Consider the following 27752-nt stretch of genomic DNA (forward strand, 5'->3'; position numbering starts at 1 on the left):
ATTAGGGGTGTTAAAAGGAATTTGTCTGTTAGAGGATTATCTTCGCCCGAGAAATATGGACAACGGGATCGTTCCATAACCTCCGACGTTCGAGAGGTAAACCTAGAGATTGAAAGGAATTAATCGTAATCATACGCTTCTAATAGCCAAACGAGGCATAGTTTATGAAAAAACTAGTGATTTAATTCATTATATTGCCCAAAAAAACGTAAATGCGTATGATCTTTGTATACAGCTGACATGAAAGAGATGGGTCGACGCACAGTCCAAGCGCCAAATCACAATCGACCATTATAAATTATTTCAAAGCTTAATATATTAAGTAAATCACAGTAAATACCTTCATCTACTCCTTAAAAGCGTTAACTTCAATCCGGATTATAGTAACGGGATAAAAATCACTGTAAACACACAACAGCACAATCTTGACAAACACCACATCAAACGTCCATTTACCGACTGCAGCGACAATCTACATTGGCGGTAAATTCTAGAACTTTTCTTTTTCTTTTCACTTTAACGCTAAGGTTGCGTTCTTACAAGATGAATAATTATTAAACTAATTATAATCGTATGCTCTTACTGTTAAAATAATTGACAAGAAACATTAATAATCAAATAAATTTGATTATTATGTTGATCCTTAAATTCCTTTAGAATATATAATATGTTAAGTATAGAAACCATAGTTTTAAGGCACGCGCATATTCTTTACGGATTATTTAGATTCATAAGAAGCCGTTTCCAAGGCCTAGATTCTACTACTTTGATGATTGTATAATGTACGTTATGTATTTTCAGTAGGTAAAGGTTGGTAATTGATATATCTTATGACTGTTATACAATTAATGAATAATTTAACTAGAAACGGAAACGACCTTTCGCTTTTTTGGCTTTTTTTTACCTCAATACAAGGTTACAAAAGATTACAAAGGTTTGCATTCGCATTGTGGTGTTTATCTACACATAGGTATCTCTAAATCAAAAAGATCATTTTCATATCCTCCAATTCATTCGTTTTCAACCTTGGTCTCCACACTGCTTATAAAATGCTTTCAGATGTTGAACAGAACCACCAGCGTTTCTCGAGGGAAAAAAAATGGAATTCTTCACACGTTTCATCGATAATCTCTTAAATCGGTTGAGAATATAGGTATTAGGTTGAGAATGGTGACTGCAGCAGATAATATATTCTACTGCATTATAGACTAGCTAAATTATTCAATTCAGTTATTTCTGGTTTTATGTTATTTTCTAAGTACTTAATTTTTAATAATAAATAAGTAGTATATACATTAAACTCTCGTAATTACGAAACTTTTATTTATAGTATAAGTGTAGGAATCTCACAAATAACACACAATAATATTTGTTGAACAAAGGAATTAAAATGTATGAGGTTATAAAATATGCATTGACTGACCTAATGATCCGGCGATGAAACAATAGGTATTGTTAAACTATCTCAATATAATTTATTAAATTCAGTGCAGTAAATGGTCAAATTTGTTAAGAAATTGACTGTGTTTGTGTTTTAGTATTTCTTGTAAAATGAAGACACGAATAATCTAACTCACTTAGTTAATTGAAATGCTCGATAAAAGTGGTAATTGGTATCAAATTTTTAATTTAACGTTAATAACAATTTAAAATGGTTGCAGTGAGTAAGATTTTATTGGACCGTTCTGGTGTTTGTCAATATGGATGTGCAGAATTAGTGCATCCCTGGACTGACAGTTGTGTGAAAGCTTTTGCAGTTATGATTCAAGCGTGTTTGAAAGGAAATTTTATGTTTTGGTTTCCAATGTGTTGTCTTAGTTTTGTGAGTATTTTTCGTAATATGCCAATATTTTTTAAATTATTGAATGTCACAACAAAATGTTAAGATGGATTGAACCAAAATATGGCTTTGAGCTGTAAGGCAATATAGCTTATTATCATCATCGTCATTAACAACCCATTACCAACCCACTACGGGGCACGGGTCTCCTTTCAGAATGAGAAGGGTTTAGATCGTAGTCCACGACACTGGCCAAGTGCAGATTGATAGGCTTCACGTGCCTTTTAGAAGAGTATGGAGAACTCGCAGTAGTAGAGCTTTTTATAACAGAGCTCGTCTAGAGAAGTAATATCACCATGCTTATTTCTGCCACTAAACAGCTTTGTTGCAAAGCTGTTTTCCGGTCTGAAGGGCGTGGATGCCGGTATTGTTGCACATGAGGCTTAACACTTAAGCCTCAGGTTGATGGATACATGGCGGCACTTTACAGTCCTTGTGTCTTGCATACCCTGCGAAGTGCTGCTGTGTTTATAGGCGATGTTATACATTTTAAACATTATACATTTTATAGTATTATGAACCAAGCAGTTGCTATAAAAAAAATCTCAGGCGTGCGGTTTCCTCACAAAAAGCTACACAACTACACAACTATGAATAAACAATTACACATAACTACGAATAATTATAAGTACCTACTGGAGATCAAACTATCCACTACGCTTATATAACTTGTAACCTTTGAAATCGATTTTCTCATGCTTTTATTTTCTATTACTGTCACAAACTAATTTGTAATAAACATAATTCCTCACAATCTAGAAAAATAAATATTCCTAGATTGTAAGGTACTGTTGTATTGATAGCTTTCGAATGTTAGCGCATAACATGCACATGTCTTGGGTATGTCAAAGATGTCTAGATTTTTGTGTCAGGATGTCAGACGGTTTATTTTTCGGGTAAAGTATCGCCTTAAATCAAACAATTTAATCAGAACAATATAATATTGCAGTTAGTTTGTTAAGTAACTCACTCCAGTGCGGGTTGGCGGGATTGTAACTATTGAATAACTGGGACTGATGGTTCAATGTGCTATATAACGCAAATAACCTTTAATATCGCAAATTCGAGCAGATACTGTGAAAAAATAACCCAATATCTGTCAATTGGCCTAGGGTGGGAATGAAAACAGGATCTTGTAATCCGTAATTATCGAAATTTTCCTTAAATACGACTGGAACCTTATAATAATACTTTGAAAACAAAACCTTAATTATTTCAGCCTGTATAAAATATAAATTCAAATTCAATAATTCTTTATTCATAGGCTATCTCTTATGAAGCGTTCATACATAAATGTTTACATTATTGTAAGGGGATGGAGATTTCTTCGTTCGCCAACTAAGCCTAAAGCTACGATGTACGCTATATGAAGATTCTATAATACAAAATAAAAAAAAAATAAGACAATTAAGGAGAAAACAGAAATACCAAATTGATATGAAAAATACATTTAAATAGAGCACCAACCAAATCGCCGTAAACAACTAGTTGCATAATTTTAAGTAGTTCTTCAACAGTAATAGTATTTCGACAGTGTAAGCTTCGCTTTACAATTTAATGTAACCCCGCTACCATAGAGATCAGAATTTAAACAGTTTGTACTTAGATTTCTGTTTGACAACATGAGTTCTATGTTGCTAGATTATAGTATTTCCCTGCAATTTTGTTATTTTTAGAAGTTGTCGAAGTACTATGATTAGAATTATCTGAATACAAGGCGTAAAAGTACGCGTTTTTTTATATGCGCGGGACACCATGTTGCAACTTCATATTTTATTTTGAGAGTATTTGGGAATGAATTTCTACAGAATAACAATGTATAATTGGTTGAGTAAAGCATGAAAAATAGGCTTGAAATTGTATTTGGAATGAAGGACAACTTTAACTCGTCACCATCTCACCATGTGAGATGCTTGCTTTCAAGTTGTAGTTGAATAATAATAAATATAGACGCTATAGCTGAGTTGGCTGCAAACGTCAAGTGGCGCAAGTATGCCTTTAATAGAGAGTTATTTTGTCAAGTTTGTCGTGGATACCCTGGGGCCATGGAGTTTGAGTGGAAAAAAGTTTCAACAGATATTACACAATGACTGGGATATTGTGGGCCGTATAATCCGTTAAGCGTTAAAATACAAACCGTACTTTATTCAGCTTTCCAAGCGGGCATGATATGTGAACTTTATTAATTAATAATGTAATAAGTTAGATATAAGTTTTCAAGTTGCCTTTTCAATAAAACAGAAAATTTTTGTCGTTTATTTTTTTTCTAAACTTTATGCTGGGCTTAATAAGGGGGAAATTCAATGAAGCTTCTGGCAGCACTTACATTTGGCATTTGACATTTGTCATCAATAGTGATTTGTGACAGATTTATAATGCCATTTGCTTTGCCATTATTTGATTTTGATTTGGTCACGAATGTCATATAACGCAACTAGTTTATATTAAGGAAATCCCTTGAATATCCTCCTGTCTCAATTAATTAGCGTTTTGTTGCGTTATTTCCACACATACCCATTCGCAAAATGAAACAGCAAACTGGCCATAACACTCAATAATTCACAAATAACAGAGTTCAACAGTCAAGAGTCAAGACTAAAGACTTTAGTTCACGATTGGGTTCCTTCCTTGACGGTTGTTATTGACCCAATGATACTTTAGTGAATACAAAGCCAGTGTTCTTTAAGTAAAGTGGGACTACAGGTTGTACTAAGGACGTGATTTTCCAGAACAGTGTAAATTTTCTATAATGGTTGAAGCGAGCAAACACTGGTTTCAAAAGGCATGCAGTTCCTGCGAATGCAACACACTAATCCATCCTTGGACCTATAAATGTAGTGATGCTACCAGTACTATGCTATTGAGTTGTATAAAAGGAAGCTACAAGTTTTATGCTATGGTTTACCTTGTAAGTTGTTCTTTGATTTACTTATAAGATGATAGTCCATTTACTGTATTAAATTAAAGCTTATGAATTGTTAATCTTTGTAACTGCTACATTTGAAAACCATTGTAGCACTTTGACGGACCTGTTCTATGCATGCTGCGGAACAATTTGCTCTGTTCATAGGCCAAATATCCACTTACTATCAGATGTGCGAACCACTTGGTCTGTCAAATATAGCTATAAAAAAAACTTCTCTGCATTTCATAGCCCAAATCTCGATCTAAGTTAGTATAGATGAAGTTAATAGGCTATTTAGCATCACACAGCAACCTTTATGAGCCTAGTAAGAAACAAAGTCATAAAAATATTAAGTAAAAACAAAGTAACAGTGCAGGCAGGTGATATGACTAAATGGGTTGAGAAGCAAAGTATGCTGAATAACATTATGTTACAGCTCTTAGTTAATGCAGGTGAAACCCTGGAGAAGATCTAGTAACAGTTATAACCAAGAGTAATCAGTTTGTAGTTCTAACTAGGTTCCATTCATATTTTTGTTAGAGTGCATATTCTTCATTAATCATTTTCTTTTGAATCAATGTACAGAAAATGACAACCACTGCAGAAATGCCAGGTTTTTAATAAAATGTTAGCTTGTAGTAATTCATAAATATACCAATAATGAATATTTAAATTCTTAGTTGAATATTTAGTAATTGATGCAGTAGTACAACATCATTTTAAGTTTTCATTTATATAATAACTATTTTTATTTCTGACTGATTATGACTAAAATTGCTTAGCAACTCCTTAAATTATGAATAGTATGATAAGATAACATATTTTTCTGATAACTAATAATTTAATTACCTACCTATGAAACTAAAATCATAATGAATTATAAATACTTTTACATAGAATTGCCTCATTGCTAGACCAATACCTTTTTTCTCATAGGATCCCTTCTTATATTAAACACTCACAGCTCCATAGGGGGCTTATCCAGTGAATTTGTATACAAAAAATGAAGTGCTATTGCAGTGGAAGCTTAGCAGCTAAGACTTTGGCTTCACTTATTCGTGGGTACTGAGTTTGATCCTCAGTATGCACCTCATAGTTTTTGGAGTTATATTCATTATACGCAATTAAGTTTTGCTTGCTTTAACAGTCAAGGTAAACATTTTAAGGAAACCAACATGCTTGAGAGTTTCTCCATAATTTTCTCAAAGGTGTGGGAAGTCTATTAATCTGTACTGGGTTGGCTTAGTGGACGGCATAAATCCTCTTATTCTAGGAGGAGACCCATGCAATGTTGTGGGCTAGTTAATAATGATGTCTCCACACAATTTGATGTGCACCTTGCTGAGGCTGAGAGTTAGGGTTTAAGGTTCTGTTTTCTTGAATTATTAGTCCAGTATAGCAACTCACATTGCAGCATATTATTCTTTATTTAAAGAATGTCTCTTCATTTTTATCAATAGCAAGTTTTCCTGTGCTAAGAGATTTTAACTAAGTATTATATCTAAGATACTGCTGCACATACAGTGCTAGTGCTGCAACTGTATGGGTCACAGCAGTTATTAGTTTTATCATCAGTATTAATATATAAATCAACGGTAGGACCTAACAGAGACTTGCCTTTTGGTAAAAATATTATGATCCGGTGTGTATGTGTGGTAGCAAATGGGAACAAATTCGAATTTTAACCTATTTCAACATTATTGCTGTTGCTAATGTTGATTTTGATGATGATAATGATGGTCATGAACACACCCATCACTGAATATCAGGGGTGTTGAAATCAGTTAGGAACAACAAATGCAATAGATCCATATCCAGTGAATGGATAAAATTAATCTAAATATTATTCTCTGCATCATTAACTAATGGACATCCTGTCCCATTAGTTGATGATGCAGAGAATAATTTTTAATAATTTATTTTTAATTTAACCACTGAAAAAGATTTATCTAATATGTTGTTTTATTTACAGATACAAATACTTATGAGAGGTAAAAAATTGGGCAAAAAAGAAATTATCGAACAATTTAAACTATATTTGAAATCTGGTATATTTGGTTTAACTGTTGGAAGCTCTTTTGTGACATTAAACTGTATATTTAGGTAAGTTATAATAACTAAGTATCACGGTATACTCCGATACTCTGTGCCGTTAAAGAATATGTTTTTATAAAAGGCAGCAGAGGTTGTGTCATCACATTCACATCTCGGTCTATGCCCGTAACATTATTCATACGCATAAAGTCAAAAGTCAAAGTCAAAAATATCTTTATTCAAGTAGGCCCACAGGTGGCACTTTTGATGCGTACATAAGAACTACACGGTAGTGAGATGATGGCGATAACCACATTCGTAAACTTAAAACTAAAGCTACGAGGGTTCCAAACGCGTCCTGGTCTAAGAAGAAGCCCACAACAAACTTAGCCGGGTGTTTTTTTTTTTTTTTGTTATCACCATCTCACAATGTCATTTTAAATTATTAGAAGAGCAACCTGGTTAGAGCAATAATTTACACCCAAGCTTATCGTTTACGTAGTCCTTTATACTATAATAGGACTTTTCTATAAGCTTACGTTTAATACAAACTTTGAACTTTTTAAGAGACATCTCCAAGATGACATTTGGTAGTTTATTGTAGAATTGTATGCAATTTCCTTTAAACGAATTATGAATTTTATGTAACCTAGTATATTGCACTGTAAGTTTATTCTTACTTCTAATGTTTAAATTATTGCAGTCACATTTTTTCTTAAATTTAGAAATATTTTTATGAATGTACATTAAATTTTCAAATATGTACTGACTATACACTGTCATTATTTTAAAATCTTTAAATTTATCTCTCAATGACTCTCTCGGACCCATTTTGTAGATAGAACGAACAGCCCTCTTCTGCAGCACGAAAATAGTGCTAATATCAGCAGCATTACCCCAAAGTAAAATTCCATATGACATAATGCTGTGAAAGTAACTAAAATATACCAGTCTCGAAGTTTCTACGTCGGTCATATGGCGTATCTTCTTTACCGCATAGGCAGCAGAACTAAGCCTGTTCGATAAATTATTTACATGAGGGCCCCATTGAAGTTTAGAATCTAACGTTATTCCTAGAAAAACTGTCGTATCCTCCAGTTTCAGTTCCTCATTATTAAATATTGTAACAAGAAAAAGTTCTGTGCCACAAACAAAATTTTGTGAAGCCAATTTTAATCTTATGTAGATAAAATTTGCCGTTATTATAAATTATTGGATATTTTTACCCATATATATAAATATATATTTTTTCACTATATAGATGTAGTATTAGTATGTATTGTATAAGTAATGTTTATAATTAGGAAATATGTTTCTTAATCCAAAGGTTGTTCCAGGAGATCGCTTCAAGCGATAAGGCCGCCTTTGTTTAGTATTATCGTTTATTTTTTTAACCTGGCTTTCTATTTGTATGTGAAATAAAGACTTTTTCTTCTGCTTATATTTTGGTCGCTTAGTTTAAAAGATGATGTATAAATATAATTACGGGAAGTGCGCTAGCGGTGTGCATGAGTAAGGTATCCGCTTGGCAAATTCGGCGGCAATACCCCGGGAAACAGTAGTAGTGAGTAAAATACTGAATCTTCTACGGTCTTGTGGGAGGCATCGGCCGTGGCTAGTGTTTAGCGTTTCGATACAATGGCGCGTAGAAACCGATTAGATTTATTATGGTTTGAATATAACTGCCATACCTCCTAACATGTTAGCCCGTTGCCATCACGGCAATCGTGTAGTCGATTTCGAGTATGGAAATAGCATCGTAGTAAAATGGATCTTATGCGTATGAAACAAAGTTTCCTGCAATTCTTTAGCGAACTTTTCACAGAACGTTTGTAAAATAATTGAAATTCAGGATTTGCGACTCTGAAAACAAGAAGAGCCAGTTCACTTTGACGATACAGAATTTGATATTCGAAAACGACTCCTGCATTTTGAGCAAGCAAATATAGTACTAAGGCTTCAGCTGAGATTGCACAGGCAATATTAATATAAATTGCACGACTCATGATGCGAAGCATCAGAGAGTGCTTTACGATAGAAAAATTTTTTTTGCCTCATTTCGGCGGCTATTTTTATTATTATAGCCTTGTTAGTTCACGGAATTAAGACATTTTGCATACTATTGTCGAGATAATTTAATGGAGATTAATTCCATACTTTTAAAAAATTGATTTACTGCAATAGAATTGGAAAAAAACACCAAAATAGGTCAAAAAAATTTCCTGTCCGTCATGTGTGAAACCCGAAAACTCTCTAACTTGCGAAAAAATCCATTATTTGAGTTAAATTTTTTTTTTTTAAATTCTAATCGACGATTGTAGGTCACTGAATGCGAATGATTAATTAATTCAGTGTAGTTTACTTGCAATTAATAAAAAACGAAAACTGCAAGACTGTATATATTTATACAGACTGTTTATAAATTTACATGGATATATATTTAACTGCAATATATATATATATATCCATGTAAAATTAACATGGATGGTGATATATCTATATTTATAGATATTATGTACATTTTATTCCACCAGGGGCGCCTGTGCATCACTTTCCTAGTACAGCTGTTTTGAAACTTTTTTTTTTCTTTTTTTTTTTTCAATATTTGATAATTAAATGAGCATTATGAGTCGTCCACTTTTGGATTTTCCAAATTTTTTAGATTACTGACAAACAATATTATGGTACCTACTAGTTTGGCGAGAGGCATCGGTCATGGTTAGTTATATCATATATACATATAGGTAATTTAGCATACATGTAGGTAGTGAAGAGAAAGTTAGATTGTACATGGAGTCAATTTACTCTTATCTGTCTTATTATGTAAGCAATTTTATTGTTACTTTCAGTGGTTAGTAAGTATGATTTAGAATAGGCAAATTAAGGATGTCTCAATACTATTACTATGAGTCGTTGGCGCAGTGTTTAGGACTGTGGTAAGTTAGAGGTCACGGGTTCGATACCCGGCAGAGGTCATTGGGGAATTAATATATATTTAAAAAAAAAATCTCAGTGAGCTGTTGCCATATTCAGTAACCCTTTATCCCCATAAAAATATTCGTTAAGTTTACAACAAGATTTTTTTTCCACTATAAGTTAGCTCTTGACTGCAATAGCACCTGGTTGTAAGTGATGATGCAGTCTAAGATGGTAGCGGGCTAACCTGTTAGGGAGTATGGTAGTTATACCCCTAAACGGTTTCTACGCGACATTGCACTGGAACACTAAATCGCTTAGCGGCACGTCTTTGTCGGTAGGATGGTAAATAGCCACGGCCAAAGCCTCCCACCAGACCAGACCAGAAAAATTAAGTCATTATAAATTCCCAAGTTGCCCCTGCTGGGAATCGAACCCGAGACCTACTTAAATTCACAGCGCTGATGCTGATGATAAAATTATGCGTTTTGTATGAAGTCCCCGAGTTGGAAACTAATTGAAAAAGTTAGTGAATCGTGCAGCTTATTAAGCTTGTGTTATGGGAACTAAGATGACTGATGAATATTTTAATGAATAATATAGAAAGCAGGGTCGCTGCCCACTGCGCGAGTCGGCCTCTTTAACCTTTCCCCAGGATATAATAATAGGATATAATTGTCTCCTGCCCAAGCTAGCCGTGCAGAAGCTTTGGCCGTGACTAAGTTACCAACCGACGAAAACATGCCACCAAGTAACTAATTAAGCGTTCAAGACACTGATGTTATAATTTTGTTTACAGGAAACTCTTCTTTAGCCAATTCAATTATTACACAACAGTCTTACTTCCTTGTACAGTCAGCGGTGTGGCTGTTTACTTCGAACCGCCGTACAGAAGAGTTATGGTTGTCAACCTTTTCGTTAATTTGGTGAGTATATTAACTACGCTGCGTTCATTTTATTACTGTCTGGGTTGCCACAACACTTGGTGAGGAAAGTAAATTTGTTGATTATGAAATGGATTTAAGAGACCACTAGTGTCACACTACCCAGCAGTGCACAACAATATACTACACAAGCCCGTAGCTGTTAGCCTCTTTTCAAACGATGACGTCAACAGCTGGACATAAAATATCTTTTGTATGGATTCCCGAAAACGACAGACTTTTTCCACGGAGAGAAAGATCTCCAACAGGATACAGGGATTTATAGCTTAGGCTGCACCCCCACGAACGTAGATATTGTGATGATAAGTCTATCTTATTGGCCGCTATTGGACGGCCGATTGGCGCAGTGGGCATCGACCTTGCTTTCTGAGTCCAAGGCCGTGGGTTCGATTCCCACAGCTGGAAAATGTGTGTGTGTTGAACATGAATGTTTTTCAGTGTCTGGGTGTTTATATGTATATCAAAAATATTCATCACTCATCGTAGTACCCATAACACAAGCTACGCTTAACTTGAAGCTAAATGGCGATAACTGTATTGTCGTAGTATATTTATTTGTTACTATTATAGCTATTGCCCGCGACTTCGTCTGCGTTTAATTTTGTTTTTTGATGTGGCATTCAATTTAGTTGTAGTTCTAAAAAAAATTAAAATATTCAGTATCGCTAAGCCTTAAATGAGGGGTTTGCTGCTGTCAACTGAGGAGTTATGTTCTCTATCTCCAACCACATTTATCAGATCTACACAAAGTTTGGGCAAAATTGAACACATATTATAACCTCTATAGTACACAAATAATTATTTAAATCGGTAATAATTTGTCGGAATTATGGTTTCAAATCGTCAATCACTTTTATCCCCTCTCTCAAAGGAACTGAGCTTAATTTCGGGATAAAAAGTATCCTATATTACTTTTAACACTTCTAAGAATATGTGTACAAAGTTTCATGAGGATCGGTTAAGTAGTTTTTGCGTGAAAGCATAACAAACAAACTTACATTGATATTTATAATATTAGTAGGGATGAATGAATGAATACACTTTTATTGTACACCACATAAACATAACAAATTATAAGTAAAAAATTTAACAAAAAGTATACAATTTGGCGGCCTTATCGCTACATAGCGCTACATAGGGATATAATATTAGTAGGGATTTATTTATTTGTATCACCAAATTCAATAATAGCGATTACGACCGAAGAATGCTGCTTGGCGACGGAAATAAGCATGGCGGTAGAATTTCTCTAAAATGAGGAGTACTGGCACTGAAAGCTTCTACTACTACTAAGCTCTGGTCCAAATAGGATACTCTCGCTCGTGGTCATCATATCAACCCATTACCGGCCCACTACAGGGCACGGGTCTCCTCTCAGAGTGAGAAGGCTTTAGGCCGCAGTCTACCACGCTGGCCTAGTGCGGATTGGTAGACGCCATTGAGAATGAATGAATAAAATTATGGAGAACTGTCAGGCTTGCAATTTTTCTACACCGTTTAAAACAACTGACATTCAAATTGCTTCAATTAAAAACGCACATAACTCCGAAAAGTGAGTGGCCGGGGCTCGAACTCGATCTCCACGAAAGGAAAGCACTAGGCTATCACCGCTTCATATAAGATATTTTTTCGTGGTGTGTATATAAAACATTACGAGAGTAGCAGGAGGTCGCTGGTTACATGCGTCTAAAATTTGGGTATCCTTACAAAAGACTTGCCCAGCTGTGGACTTTAATCGTTGATATGATGATGGTGGAAAACAGTAAAAGAAACTTGTCAAAGTCAAAGTCAAAATTATCTTTATTCAAGCAGGCAAGTAAGTGGCACTTTGGATGCGCACATGAGAATTACACGGTAGTGAGATGATAGCGATAACCATATTCGTAAACTTAAAACTAAAGCTACGAGGGTTTCCAAGCGCGTCCTGGTCTAAGAAGAAGCCCACAACAAAATTAGCCGGGTGTTTTTATTTGTTATCACCATCTCACATTGTCATTTAAAATTATTAGAAGAGCAACCTGGTTAGAGCAATCATTCACACCCAAGCTTTTTTATCGATTACGTAGTCCTTTAAACTATAATAGGAAGTTTCTATAAGCTTACGTTTAATATAAACTTTGAACTTTTTAAGAGACATCCCCAAGATATCAATGGCTTGTTTTAGGTCTTCGAGTACTGGGCCCGTATGTTAGACCATATGGGTTGGTTGCGGCGGTCTGTCGGTCGCGAAACCCTTATATTCATGCTCGGTAGCTCCGCCTTGTTCTACCTTATGCGATTGGAAAGAGAGAACAGCAAACGGACGCCTTTGTTCTGGTGAGTGCACTCAAACATAAATATGCTATAAGGTTAAAGTATGTATGTACTTCGGACGACTGAATTCTGAATTGGTGTGGGTCATAATTACATTCTAGCGACCTTTATTAAATTCTAGCGGGTTGCCCCCGAACCCCCTTACCCCTTAGAGGTAAAGACTTACAAACGCACTATAATTCTAAAAAGGTTTTTTTAAATCGGACCGGACAGATTAGCGCTTTAAATAATGAATAAAAAAGGACATGAAATGCTAAAATATAAATAAATGGACTGTTGTTTAATAGTTCAATCAGTGGGTAAAGCAATGTCTTTCATTACGGGCGCCGGGATAAATCCCAAGCAAATGAGGGATTTTAGAGTAACTCTCGACCGTAGCGAAGGTGTTGCATCTAGAATCCTGAGTGTAGCGAGGGTAATGAAATCCAGTTTTTGAAGGTTTTTTTGTACAATCTTTAGTCTATGGTTCGCGATTCTCAGGCTCTGGTGAGTGACAGGGACGCCATCATACGTTAGAGCGAGTTGCAATATTAGAAAGAACAGATTTTATTCAGATACGTCATACGCGATGTTTCTTATTCAAAAAATTACTTCTCCGTTGTTTGAAATGTGGGAAAATTTATAGGAAATCCAAAGAGAAGGAAGTTACGTATATGACGTGATATAAAGGCATTAATGTAGGTAGGTATTTCTAATACAATGATGTATTGAAATTTGTAGTTTACTAAGTTAATTTTCAATAGATATCCATGTAGCCATGAAAGATAAATAAAGTTAATCGCAAATTATACCTACCTCAATTATTAAGGATGCCCTTATCGTAGTCATATCATTCTTTATCACCTTAGCTCTAAATTTATTTTGTGAGATTATAGTTTTTGCTATGGTAATGAAAAATCTGCTCATAATAACAAAAATAAAGGCGAATTATTTATTTATTTTTGATGACATTTTGGCATCTCCGGAAATTAATAATATACATATAATAAACATAATTTTCAGATGACAGATTAAATGGAGTAGTGTTATCCTTCTCCTACTCGGGAGATAGGCGGCATTGAAGTGTAGAATCTTCAGGATCTATATTTACACCTATGGTGTACATCAGCATTCCCGGTAATACACCCAGGCACCGTTCCCGTAGAACTAAAAAAAGTATCTATATGTACCTGCAACAAAATCTTTGTACCCCTTTTACTAAAATTGCGCCGACGGGGGAGTATGAAATTTCCCACACTTATAGTTTATATAGACTATAGAGAAGGGGTAGAATGCTAATATTTTTTATCTCGGCAAATACCACGCTTTTTTTTTCTGATTGAAACAAAAAACAATTATATTATTTTGGTCCATTTAATCCAGATTGTACATGATTAATTTCATGCTTAAATAAAAGCACGAAGCAATTTTTTTTTTCTTTTTACAATAACAGTCCAACGCGTTTACCTTAGAAACATTTTGAAAAATCTCACGTGAGATTGGTCGATGGGGGAGGGGGTTTAATAAAATCTAACGACATCACACCAGGGGGGAGGGAGGTACAGAAAATAAAAAACAAAACACTTCACGTAATTTATCGACGCCCCGGGGTTACACACATTTTATAGAGCCAGACTAATTCTTTGGCTCTATATAAAGTAATAATTTGTAATTTTTTTTTTAAGAAGCAGAATATTCGTCACCTAAATTGACGATTCATATATTTTAAGGTTCTTCACACCTCCGCGGGTTTCCAAGGAAGTTGGAGAACCAGTGAAAGGCATCGAAGACAAAAGTCCAGCGTGCCCTCACAAAGGACCTTGCGTAAACTACGTTTTTAGGGTAAGTTTCATTTTAATCATAAATAAGGTCTACGGAGAGGTCTTTAGTCGAGCAGTGGCCTATAACAGTCTTAACTTCTCGGAAAGGAAAGGAACGGAAAGGATTGCGTGGGGCAGACGTGTAGGTTATCGTAGTAGATGTTCAAAGGCAAAGTCAAAGTCAAAAATATCGTCATTCAAGTAGGCCCATAGGTGGCACTTTTGATGCGTACATAAGAATTACACGGCAGTGAGATTATCGCGATAATCACATTCGTAAACTTAAAACTAAAGCTACGAGGGTTCCAAACGCGTCCTGGTCTAAGAAGAAGCCCACAACAAACTTAGCCGTGTGTTTCTGCTTTTCGTTCTCCGATATATTCCCATAATCGCTTTGACGGCCGAATGGCGCAGTGGGTAGCGACCCTGCTTTCTGGGTCTAAGGCCGTGGGTTCTATTTGATTTTTCATTGTTAAGAGTGTTATATGTATATTATAAGTATTGTATTATATTCATAAAGTATTAATCATACATCTTAGTACCCATCACACGCTACGCTTACTTTGGGGCTAGATAGCGATGTGTGTATTATCGTAGTATATTTATTATTATTATTTTTTTTTTTTTCTTTAATTGCTTTGACGGCCGATTGGCGCAGTGGGCAGCGACCCTACTTTCTTGGTCTAAGGCCGTGGGTTCGATTCCCACAACAGGAAAAGTTTTGTGTGATGAGCATGAATGTTTTTCAGTGTCTGGGCGTTTATATGTATATTATAAGTATTTATGCATACTATTCATAAAAATATTCATCAGTCATCTTAGTACCCAAAAGACAAGCTACGCTTACTTTGGGGCTAGATAGCGATGTGTGTATTATCGTAGTATATTTATTATTATTATTTTTTTTTTTTCTTTAATTGCTTTGACGGCCGATTGGCGCAGTGGGCAGCGACCCTACTTTCTTGGTCTAAGGCCGTGGGTTCGATTCCCACAACAGGAAAAGTTTTGTGTGATGAGCATGAATGTTTTTCAGTGTCTGGGCGTTTATATGTATATTATAAGTATTTATGTATACTATTCATAAAAATATTCATCAGTCATCTTAGTACCCAAAAGACAAGCTACGCTTACTTTGGGGCTAGATAGCGATGTGTGTATTATCGTAGTATATTTATTATTATTATTTTTTTTTTTTTCTTTAATTGCTTTGACGGCCGATTGGCGCAGTGGGCAGCGACCCTACTTTCTTGGTCTAAGGCCGTGGGTTCGATTCCCACAACAGGAAAAGTTTTGTGTGATGAGCATGAATGTTTTTCAGTGTCTGGGCGTTTATATGTATATTATAAGTATTTATGCATACTATTCATAAAAATATTCATCAGTCATCTTAGTACCCAAAAGACAAGCTACGCTTACTTTGGGGCTAGATAGCGATGTGTGTATTATCGTAGTATATTTATTATTATTATTTTTTTTTTTTCTTTAATTGCTTTGACGGCCGATTGGCGCAGTGGGCAGCGACCCTACTTTCTTGGTCTAAGGCCGTGGGTTCGATTCCCACAACAGGAAAAGTTTTGTGTGATGAGCATGAATGTTTTTCAGTGTCTGGGCGTTTATATGTATATTATAAGTATTTATGTATACTATTCATAAAAATATTCATCAGTCATCTTAGTACCCAAAAGACAAGCTACGCTTACTTTGGGGCTAGATAGCGATGTGTGTATTATCGTAGTATATTTATTATTATTATTATTATTTTTTTCTTTAATTGCTTTGACGGCCGATTGGCGCAGTGGGCAGCGACCCTACTTTCTTGGTCTAAGGCCGTGGGTTCGATTCCCACAACAGGAAAAGTTTTGTGTGATGAGCATGAATGTTTTTCAGTGTCTGGGCGTTTATATGTATATTATAAGTATTTATGTATACTATTCATAAAAATATTCATCAGTCATCTTAGTACCCAAAAGACAAGCTACGCTTACTTTGGGGCTAGATAGCGATGTGTGTATTATCGTAGTATATTTATTATTATTATTTTTTTTTTTTTCTTTAATTGCTTTGACGGCCGATTGGCGCAGTGGGCAGCGACCCTACTTTCTTGGTCTAAGGCCGTGGGTTCGATTCCCACAACAGGAAAAGTTTTGTGTGATGAGCATGAATGTTTTTCAGTGTCTGGGCGTTTATATGTATATTATAAGTATTTATGCATACTATTCATAAAAATATTCATCAGTCATCTTAGTACCCAAAAGACAAGCTACGCTTACTTTGGGGCTAGATAGCGATGTGTGTATTATCGTAGTATATTTATTATTATTATTTTTTTTTTTTCTTTAATTGCTTTGACGGCCTATTGGCGCAGTGGGCAGCGACCCTACTTTCTTGGTCTAAGGCCGTGGGTTCGATTCCCACAACAGGAAAAGTTTTGTGTGATGAGCATGAATGTTTTTCAGTGTCTGGGCGTTTATATGTATATTATAAGTATTTATGTATACTATTCATAAAAATATTCATCAGTCATCTTAGTACCCAAAAGACAAGCTACGCTTACTTTGGGGCTAGATAGCGATGTGTGTATTATCGTAGTATATTTATTATTATTATTATTATTTTTTTCTTTAATTGCTTTGACGGCCGATTGGCGCAGTGGGCAGCGACCCTACTTTCTTGGTCTAAGGCCGTGGGTTCGATTCCCACAACAGGAAAAGTTTTGTGTGATGAGCATGAATGTTTTTCAGTGTCTGGGCGTTTATATGTATATTATAAGTATTTATGTATACTATTCATAAAAATATTCATCAGTCATCTTAGTACCCAAAAGACAAGCTACGCTTACTTTGGGGCTAGATAGCGATGTGTGTATTGTCGTAGTATATTTATTTTATTTATTTATATGATACCCGAAGGAGGAAGAGGGGTGTGTCAACTTTATTCTGACCGTCACCACACTGCTATAGCCGAGGTTGCTGTAAGTTAACTATATTACCATATAAACTTACACCCCACTCTTCCATCCGCTCGCCCATCTCTAATTTAAAAGAAAGCTCGATAATTAGAAAGTTAATGGCCATAATATTTTACTTTCTATAGGTCTAGCAAAGCGAGTTCGGTAGTTTCCCCTGTCAGTCAACTTTTAAATATTACAAAATGCCACTAGTGAGTTGAGATGACGATATAATGTCATCGTTCTTATTGTATCATCCATCCCATTTATTTACCTATATGAATGTCTATAGAAAATTTATTTACCTTTTTATTAATGTCGCATTTGACCAAACATCTTTTGGACACAAACAATATTGTTATATCATCGTTTTACTATGTTTCTTTTAAATTAGGGTCATGTCATCATCAATTAACGTGTGTGGATGTTTGTGTTTTGGTAATTCAATTAAATATACAGGATACATTTTATGTGGACATAATCTATAAATCTGCGATAGAAAAAATTTAACACGGTGGTATTTGTTCAAGGATGTAGATAATCATGGAGAAGTTTTGGGTAGAAACTGCACCTTCTCTGTGAGGCACAGTGCACGCGCAATTTTTTGACAATAATCTTAATTTAATCAATAATGTAGCCTGTGAAGTATTAAAGATCGAAATAATACTTTGTGTGTATGACTTAAAAGTTCCGGTTGACAGGCGAAGAAAATGTCACCGATAAGTTAATTCCCAATGTAGAGATCAAAAAGTGTTTAAATAGAGATAATTAATTTGACATACATTAAATTGAGTTGAAAACCACCAAACAACCAAACAAAACAAAAAGGTGGCAGTAAAATCATTCATTGTTATTCCCGCGGAGTCGTAATTTTCAGAAACAATAAATTCTAATTCAAAATTCATTTATTTCAAGTACAAACAGACATACTTGAATACTTGACATTTCAAAAGTGCATAAATAAAGTCCTACTACGTATTCAGGTAAAAACTACTACGAAAATATATGTTGTAGTTGATTCTGTTACAAGTATTAAATAAAATATAAAGTAAGCCCCAAAGTAAGCGTAGCTTGTGTTATCGGTACTAAGATAGCGGTTTAATATTTTTATGAATATAATACACATAAATACTTATAATATATAGATAAACACCCAGACACTGGAAAACAATCATGTTCATCACACGAACATTTTCCAGTTGTGGGAGTCGAAACCACGGCCTAGGACGCAGAAAGCAGGGTCGCTGCCCACTGCGCCAGTCGGCCGTCAAGTGTTATAAGAGAACAATTATAAATGGGGCCATACCTAAGAGATTAACGAAGAGGATAACTATAACGTCACAATAAGTCACTTGGACATGTTACAAGGATAATATATAATATCCCGTCAAGTAATTATTATTTAATAGTACGCATATCTACATATTATATGTCATGCGTAATTTAATTATGATGGTTACAATTTTAAATCATATTATATATATAAAAAAAGTTGTTATGCCTCTGAGTAAGAGGATAAATTAGTTTAATTGTACCATCAGTGGTATTTTTGTGGATTTTCCATAACAGTCGTCATAGAGTCAGTTGCGTGTTTTGATTTTACGTTAACTACCTAATGACACGTTGGGGATATCTCGCAATAACTTTGAGTTTAGGTGTGTTCAGTGGCGCGTTTTTTCACGCCGGAACCAGTGGCGTGCATAGAGATAACCTCTATGCACGCCACTGGTTCCGGCGTGAAAAAGCACAGGGTATGCAGATGAAATAAAATGAAGAAAATCTCCAGTACGAGTTATAAAAAACTTAAGGATAGACATTGTAAGAGTTATTAAAATTCTACCTTTAAGTATTTATAACTCGTACTGGAGATTTTCTTTATTTTATATCATCTGCATACCCTGTGCATACCCTCTATGCACGCCACTGGCTGGAATGTAGGAAGATGGAAAACCAATTAAAATCCTCTTAAAAGAGTTACATAAAAAATTGGATTGGCAGTGTATTTGTGCATGTATAAGGTGCACGTCACAGGTTTAGTCGACTCGAGTTTCTGTGAAAAATCCTAGCATACATAAATTTTATAATATACTAATGACGATTGGGAATAAATTACCCATAACTAGGTTAAAGTGTCACTATGGGATTGTGGTAACAAAACGAATATATACCCAGCTGGGAAGGAATTATTCTTTACTAGCTGTTGCCGCCGATTTCGTCTGCGTTTGATTTTGTTTTTGGGTGTGGCGTTCTAAAACTTTCAGGAATATGTGTACAACGTTTCATGAGGATCGGTTTAGGAGTTTTTGCGTGGAAACGTAACAAACAAACTTACATTGACATTTATTATATTAGTAGGGATTTATTTTTCTTTAATTGGAAAACCAACAGTTTTAGATACTAAATAGTTAGCAAATTGGTTTACTTAAAACTAATAACAGGTTTCCACAGATAAGTCTTATATAAACAAGGGTACCTGATAGAACCCAACAAAAATGCAGCAAACTATAACTAAGTATTAAGTTAACCTAGCATGCAACAGTTTATCTACTAAGTTGCGACGTACACTGTTTATATTACCATAAATAAGTCAATTTCGGGGTTTTTGTAAACAGAATTAAGAAGGCGAGAGACACGGATTATTTCCATTGCCTCACATAAATAGAACAAATGTATGTTAAAAAGTAAAGTAGTGTAATTGAATAATTTTTTGACTATAAAGGAAAATTATATACGGAAAATTTACAGTCAAATTGTTGCTATGTTTTATGGCGAAAGTTTTCCACTTGCCATCAGGTGCGCCGGCGGCTTGGTCCGTCAATTATTACTATGAAAAAAAAGTAAACAAATATTTATTATTTCCAGGGGGCGGCTCAGTTATTTGGAGTCGGCTGCCTCATGACTATACTGCGGACGATCATACCTCGGATACTCACACCGACGAAAGCCTTGAAGTCATTGAAACCTTCGCATCTCAAACTTGGGCTGTTCTTTGGAGGCTACATTGGCATTTATAGGGTAAGAAGTTTCCTTCATGGGATATCCAGATTTCCTACGCATACATCATATTTTTTATTTGTTTTATTTCTCTAGAAGTTAGCCCTTGAGTGCCATCTCATCTGGTGACAGTGGCGTGCACTTCATACTTGCACAAAAGTGCTGCCTACCCTAACATTTTCATTTGGCAGTAGAGCAGAATTCTGTCATTTTATGCCATTTTAATACTCCATGCTTACCCTGGTCCAAATTCCTGTGCACGCCGCTGTCTGGTGGTAAGTGATGATGCAGTCTAACATGGTAGGGGGCTAACCTGTTTGGGAGTATGGTAGTTATACTCCTAATCTGTATCCACCCGACATCGCACCGGAAAATTAAATCGCTTAGCGGCACGTCTTTGTCGGTAGAATGGTTACTAGCCACGGCCAAAGCCTCCCACCAGACCAGACCAGAGAAAATTCAGATTGCCTCTGCCGGGTCGAGCCTGGGACCTCCTACAAAATAAACACAGCGCTCACCGTTGCGCCAGGGTGGTCGTCACAACAATATAATATAATAAAAATATTTATTATCAGAATTCCTTGTATATTTTATCCTGGGGAAAGGGCTAGAGACACAGATTTTACCTAGTTCAAGCATCAGTCCCCACATTATAACTGTGTAACAAAATAACCCGTAAGCGAAATTATATTTTACTTATACTTATAAGTAATGTGGAGAAATAAATAAATCATTCATTCATTCAATTGAGTTTGTGTGCTCTATTTTCTGTAACGTCAGAGTAAAATGCTAAAATTAATGTGTCAAATTTGAAAGCTGAAATTCGTCTCACTTCTACGACAAGCGTTGTTGTCAAAATAACATCAAGAAAGAAAATAAGGTATTTGCGACTCTACGGCTATTGTGATTAGGTCCATTTCGCTTTGACAATCAGTATTACAGGGTTTCGGTACTCGAAAACTACTTTTGTCATCATTCTCTTTCATGGAAGACATATATAGGATTAGATTACGAATTTCGTGTTAATAAATTTAATTTTCATTTGTTTTCATATTCTATTTCAGTTAGTAGTATGCTTTCTGTGCCGAAAGAACGGTAGAGACAGTGCGCTATACGCCTTGCCCGCGGGTTTCCTCGCCGGAGTTGCCTTCAGAGCTTCGCCGTCTACGCCAATTGCTTTGGCGCCGGTCACATCAACTTTGCAGGTAAATTACATTATGCAACAAGTATGGTACATTGTACTCTACTGATTGTAATGATCAAAATATAATATAAACTTTTAAATACACTCTAATAAATAATGACCACTTTTGCTGTTTTTTCACTGTATTGATGTGTCGTAAGACGCTCTCTAGATTTTGGTGGCAACAGGCTTTACACTCGCGATTCGTACCTCGATTGTTATTTCCGACGGAGACAAATGTATGATTGCTCTCACTACGATCACCAAGTCAAACCGACATTCACTCAGCATCGTTCGGTGTATACAGCCTATATTAAAAATATAAAGAGAACATTTTCGAATTAGAAACATAGCTTCTTCAATAATTTTATCAAATTAAACGGTCATTTACCATAATTAAGAAGATTCTAAATATATTTTCGTTTTAGCAAAAGGTGTACTATTTTCAACAGCACAGAAACTCTTTGCTGGTATTCAAAAGAACAATCTGTATTACCCCGTAAAATAAAAATGTTTTATCTTCATATATACTTCTCATAACTTGCAGTGAGGTACAAACTCAACTTAATCGGGATATTCGTAAATAAACGCTAGTGTGGTAATCTATATATATAAAAGATAAAGTGTGTGGGTATGTTCCGTATAGACTCCGAAACGGCTGGACTGATTTCAATGAAACTTTCAGGGAATCTCCGGATTGATCTGGCGAGTAATCCTGTAAAGTTTGGTGACGATCGGAGCACTCCTATTTTTAACCTTTAAAAACAGCTTTTATTTACTATGATGATATTCTATTTTTGGGTGTACATGGGTGTAGATGATGATCTTCACCCGCTCGAGAAGAAAATAGAAGAGAATGAATACGGAGAGAAATACTTGATTTAATATATTATGAGACTTAAATTAAAAATTTAATGATGTAAGTTTATTGTTTAAATAAAATAAAGCAAAATCTAGCCCGGCGAAGCGGGCTGGGTACGCTAGTGTTACATAAAACACTCGTATCTTATATCTTTAAATATGAGGCTTATAACAGTGTGTTTTTTTTTCTATATATAATAAATAAAAAACGGTGATAGCGCTCAGTAGGTAGTACTTCGAATCCCAGCACGCACCTTGACTTTTCTAAGTTATGTGTTAAGTTATTACCGCTTCTCATTGTGGAACCCGTGCCCTGTAGTGGGCCGGTGATGGGATGATATGATGATGATAATCACATAATCTATATACATAAAAATTAAATGCTGTTCGTTAGTCTCACTAAAACACGAGACAGGCTCGACCGATTTGGCTAATTTAGTTCTTCAACTACTCGTGAAAGTCCAGGGAAGGTCTTAAACCTTCCCTGGACTTTCACGAGTGAGAAAAATTCGAATAAGAATAAACGACAGCAATATACATAATTGTATTGTACGTGAATTTAACACCCAATTCCTCTTACATAACTGGAACGATGTTGATGTAATTTTGTGTGTATATTTCAATGGGTTGCGATAGGTGGCGCTGCTTTACCAGGCAAGACAACAACTGCGGGTCCGCTAGTATAATAAAAAAACCGGAATGATTGGTGCAGCGTGCTATGTGTATGCTCTAAAGTCTTTATGAGAGAGGAGACCTGTGCCCCTGGGTCGTTAATAGGATGACGATGATAATGATCTTATGATTCATTTGCAGATTCTGTTCTCGTGGTTGTACCAGAGGGGCACGATACCCGAGAACTGGCCCCTAGTTGAGCTCCTCTACTGCATATGCCAAGGCCTGTTGTTCCATGCGCGGGTCATGCACGAAGACGTGTGCCCGCGTTACATCGTCAACCTCATGCGCACCGTCACTAGTAAGAAGTAAGTATTCATCATACGATATCTTCTGGTGGGATGAAATGAAATGAAAATACACTTTATTGTACGCCTAACAGAAATGAAATTATAAACACAAACAACACAATAATAATAATGATGGGATGTTTCGGCTGTAACGGGTAAACGAAAAAGATAGTTTCTTTTTTCTTCTGGCTTTACACAGATTAGCCAACGTCAAGTGTAATATATCCCGACTAATATTATAAATGTCAATGTAAGTTTGTTTGTTGCGCTTTCACGCAAAAACTACTAAACTGATCCCCTTGAAACTTTGTACACATATTTTTGGAAGTTTTAGAAGTAATATAGGATACTTTTTATTCCGACATTAAGCTCCGTTCTTTTGGGAGTGGGGATGAAAGTGTTTGCCGATTTTACACCATAACTCCGACAAATTACAACCGATTTAAGTGTATGTGAGTATATATATATAATATATAGCTATATGTTTAATAAAAGTTAGCGAAACTTAAAATATAGAACATCAGGAGAAATTGACTGACAAAAAGGGCGGGAAACTTCGCACATGCCCCCCAAACTCTCTCCCCAAATCTACCGCAATCTCGCCTCGCAAAGGACTGGTGCCTATACTGCACTTACCGAAGTACCAGCGCCACTCACTTAGCATCTAGCTGCCTATATAGGCAAGTTCTTAAAAATATTGTGTTTATGACATATAAGTTCTATGACATTTTAAAAGAACTCACCCATACAAACAGCCCACCACTATGAGAATGACACCAACACCATAATATACATGCCCAATACGAGCAACACCTATCTACCCCAAAACGAGTTCACAAGTTCAAAATAAATTTAAAGGATAATCCGAAAAAAACTGCCCCCCCCCTTTTTTTTTCTCTGTCTCTGTCTAATTGGACGGGTGATGCGCTCGTCTATACACAATACGAAGTTATTACTCGTATCCTAAGATTTAATGTGTCTTCAGATTTAAACTCAAAAGACCACAGCGCCCGCCACTGAATGCATTGAAATCGACTAATTGTAATTAATTTACTTTCAGAGCTGACGAAATTCAACACTCCTTCATACAGAAGATCCTTAGGTACAAAGATTTCCATCCTTAGTTTAATTTTGGTGTAATTTACGTATGAAATGGACGCATTTTTAAAAATATATTGTTTTTATCGATCGTGTCTTGATGTGAAACTCCTTTGGGTAATATGTATTTCAATACCAGTACAATAGATAAACGGCTAAAAATGGGGCCATCCTTTTCACAATGCTGCCTGTGAAAAGGATAGCCTTACTTTAAGACCTTAGAATCTCTTAAGTAAACTTAATTGACACTTAATGAACCCTTTATTGCACGCAAAACCTAAAATAATACAGATAACAAAACGAAAATAAGAAATTTATTGAAAATTTTGGAATGTAGAGGCGGCCTTTTTGCTGTAATCTCTTACAGGCAACCATTTAAAACCAGGCAAGACAGTTAAGTTTATTATAGAGATTGGTGTACAACAAAATTGCAACAATATTTGATTATTTGTAGCGCTCAGGCAAGTGTCCTTTTTTAATTTGGCTTTAATTACCTAAGGTATTGAAATATTTCCACCCCAATGGTATCTGAGTGCAACGGAATATACCTATGTTCAAAATCTAATACCCACATAAAGTACGGAACACACAGAGTCCAGGGCGGAACCGGACTAAACCTTGTTTCTGAGTGTTTGATGCGGCGGTTCAGTTTTAAAAAAAGTGGGGTCATATTGTTTTTTGTAAGCATCAATCGACTTATTAGTTGATCAATCATTGTAAAAGACAATTATCACTTTTTATAGAGCCAGACTAATTCTTAAAGATAGATATATTCCTCATTGTTAGTTGCTTGGGACATGTTAATAGAAAGAATATCATAAATATGGGCCCTGATTCTCTGTAACATTAGATTCATAAGTGCTACTGTATTTAGTGAAAAATATTTGACATGTCATAGAAGGATTTCAATTTTAAATTATTTAATGATAATGTAATGACGAGGATAAACAATATTTGCGTCACAATTTGTGCTTAGTAGAGCTAGCATGCGAAGTTCGAACAAATAATGTTTACCTATTATCTCGTCTATCGCTATACAAAAAATACGGGTAGAGATAATTATCTCTTTGTACGCATGCTAGCCCTACAGGACTGTGTTACGATAATAATGTAGGTAATAGAGAATAAACGTATATTTTTGTTGGTATTTGACTCTAAATAACATTTATTAGGCACTAATATTATTCTTCTTTACAATAGTTCGCAATGTTAATTAATTATATTATAATTTGTGCCTTGTAAACAATGGGTGCTTATAGTCATATTGAGTCTCTGTTGAAGCTGCTTATGGCAAGATGAGTCCATAAGTAAACGGTGCTTATGATCAAGTTTAAGCTAGTTTATGGCAAAGCTTATTCGATTTGTTTACAGCCTAACTTAAAATGAAAATTCTAATAAAACGTGACATGACATAGGAAAAACGATTTTATTATTTACCTTCGGTTTGAGGCTAGTAAACTGAATATGTATATTGCATAAGTAAAGGGACAATATAAAGATGATTTTGTATTATTTTTCTATTTATTTTATAGTTTATTCGTTTTACTCCTCGGGATATGACATATAATATAGAGGTAACACACAGAAGTCGGGGCGGACACGTGTTTCACTGAAATACCCACCCCGGCTGCCGGGTGTATAGTGTTATAATTTTATATTATTTTTTATTACATTAATAGATTTTATCTAGTTTTTAATCTAATGTAACATTGACGTTATATTGTTCTGGGAACAATGTCACATATTCATTTCATAGCACAAATAGAAGTTAATAGGAGATTAAGGGTGGAAGTCAACCATTAGTCGATAGGTACAAATACCGTGTAATGACGTTATCAATAATGCAATGTGGGCACATTTATGGGAATATTGTATTGTAGGGATATTTATAATTAATTTTTTTACACTTGTCTTATCATGTTAACAATCTTTTCATTACTCTTAAGTGTAAACTATGTATTGAAAATATAAAAAAAAATAACAAAAGAAAGCATTCAAAATGAAAAACTCTTTTTTTTGTTTTCTTTTATGTTAATGCACATGTTTTTATTCTATTTTTAAAATATAATGTATCCCAAAAGGTTATGAATAGATAAGTATAAATCTATTTGCACTCAAAGTAATAAAAAAATACTCAAAATGGATAACGCAAACAACATAAACGAACGAAAATTTATATGAAGTATTATGGCGTTATGTAAACATGGATTAAAATTTTGTTTCTCTAACTTTTGTCACAATTGTTAACATGTTTGTTAAATAGTTACATCAAACATATTTAAAATAGTGTGTACCCTGGCGAAAAAGCACTTGTAATTTTTTGCGAGTCGATGTCTCTAGATAGTACGTACAGTACTTAGACAGAGGGATAGTATTTTGAGTAGGATATTGGCGCACATTTTGTAACACTATCTAAGCTAAATTAACATGTTTTAAAATAGTGCTATCGGAAAGCACTGCTATTCGACCTACCAATACAGTAGTTTAAGTTATCAGATTTGATAAACCAGAATCGGCACCAATTTCTTTCACCAATGGCGTACCATATTAGCTCAACACCGACTCGAGAGCTTCATATAATGCGACATAGTGTTGTGACGCGTGGGCAACTTTTATGTTATTGTGAAATTGTGTGAAATTTTATGTTGTTTGGTACTTATTCCAGATACCCACTCTAATGGACACTCAATAAACATTTTTTCCCCCATCTATGCCACTTCAGCTGCCGACTCGTTGAGCATCCTTGTTTTGAAGTCCTTAATTCTCTGGTTATTTTACGCACCCCCTCATTTGTTCACGTAGATATACTTCGTACATAGCTGTCTTCATCGCCTGCTAAGTGACTCCAAGCCGTCTTGTAACGCTCATTGTTAGCGACTACATTTTTGTGCCAAAAGTGATCACTGGCAACACAAACAATGGCATAGCCATTTTCAGATGTCTACTTTATGTCTCA

The 27752-nt window shown here is 35.2% G+C and overlaps 2 protein-coding genes across 3 annotated transcripts in view; one reads left to right on the top strand and one right to left on the bottom strand.

Annotated features, from left to right (window-relative positions):
* LOC120627016 (CCR4-NOT transcription complex subunit 6-like) overlaps window positions 1–438 on the bottom strand; it is an 80762-nt gene extending 80324 nt beyond the window's left edge. The window contains exon 1 of the mRNA XM_039894854.1: window positions 341–438. The gene's annotated coding sequence lies outside the window, so the exon portion shown is untranslated. The remainder of the gene's footprint in view (window positions 1–340) is intronic.
* A 1159-nt stretch (window positions 439–1597) lies between these two features.
* On the top strand, window positions 1598–26743 carry LOC120626906 (transmembrane protein 135-like). 2 transcript variants are annotated; one of them, XM_039894695.1, is made up of 9 exons: window positions 1598–1822; window positions 6718–6848; window positions 10495–10621; window positions 12804–12955; window positions 14662–14773; window positions 20561–20713; window positions 21757–21897; window positions 23550–23716; window positions 24759–26743. In XM_039894695.1, the coding sequence occupies exons 1-9, from the start codon at window positions 1652–1654 to the stop codon at window positions 24820–24822; spliced, it is 1218 nt and encodes a 405-aa protein (XP_039750629.1). In that variant the 5' UTR covers window positions 1598–1651; the 3' UTR covers window positions 24823–26743. The 2 variants fall into 2 exon arrangements, with proteins under 2 accessions (XP_039750629.1, XP_039750630.1); XM_039894696.1 differs by lacking the exon at window positions 1598–1822 and adding an exon at window positions 4227–4748.
* The last annotated feature ends 1009 nt before the right edge of the window (window positions 26744–27752 follow it).

This window comes from Pararge aegeria, chromosome 10, assembly GCF_905163445.1.
Source record: "Pararge aegeria chromosome 10, ilParAegt1.1, whole genome shotgun sequence".
Taxonomy (NCBI): Eukaryota; Metazoa; Arthropoda; class Insecta; order Lepidoptera; family Nymphalidae; genus Pararge; species Pararge aegeria.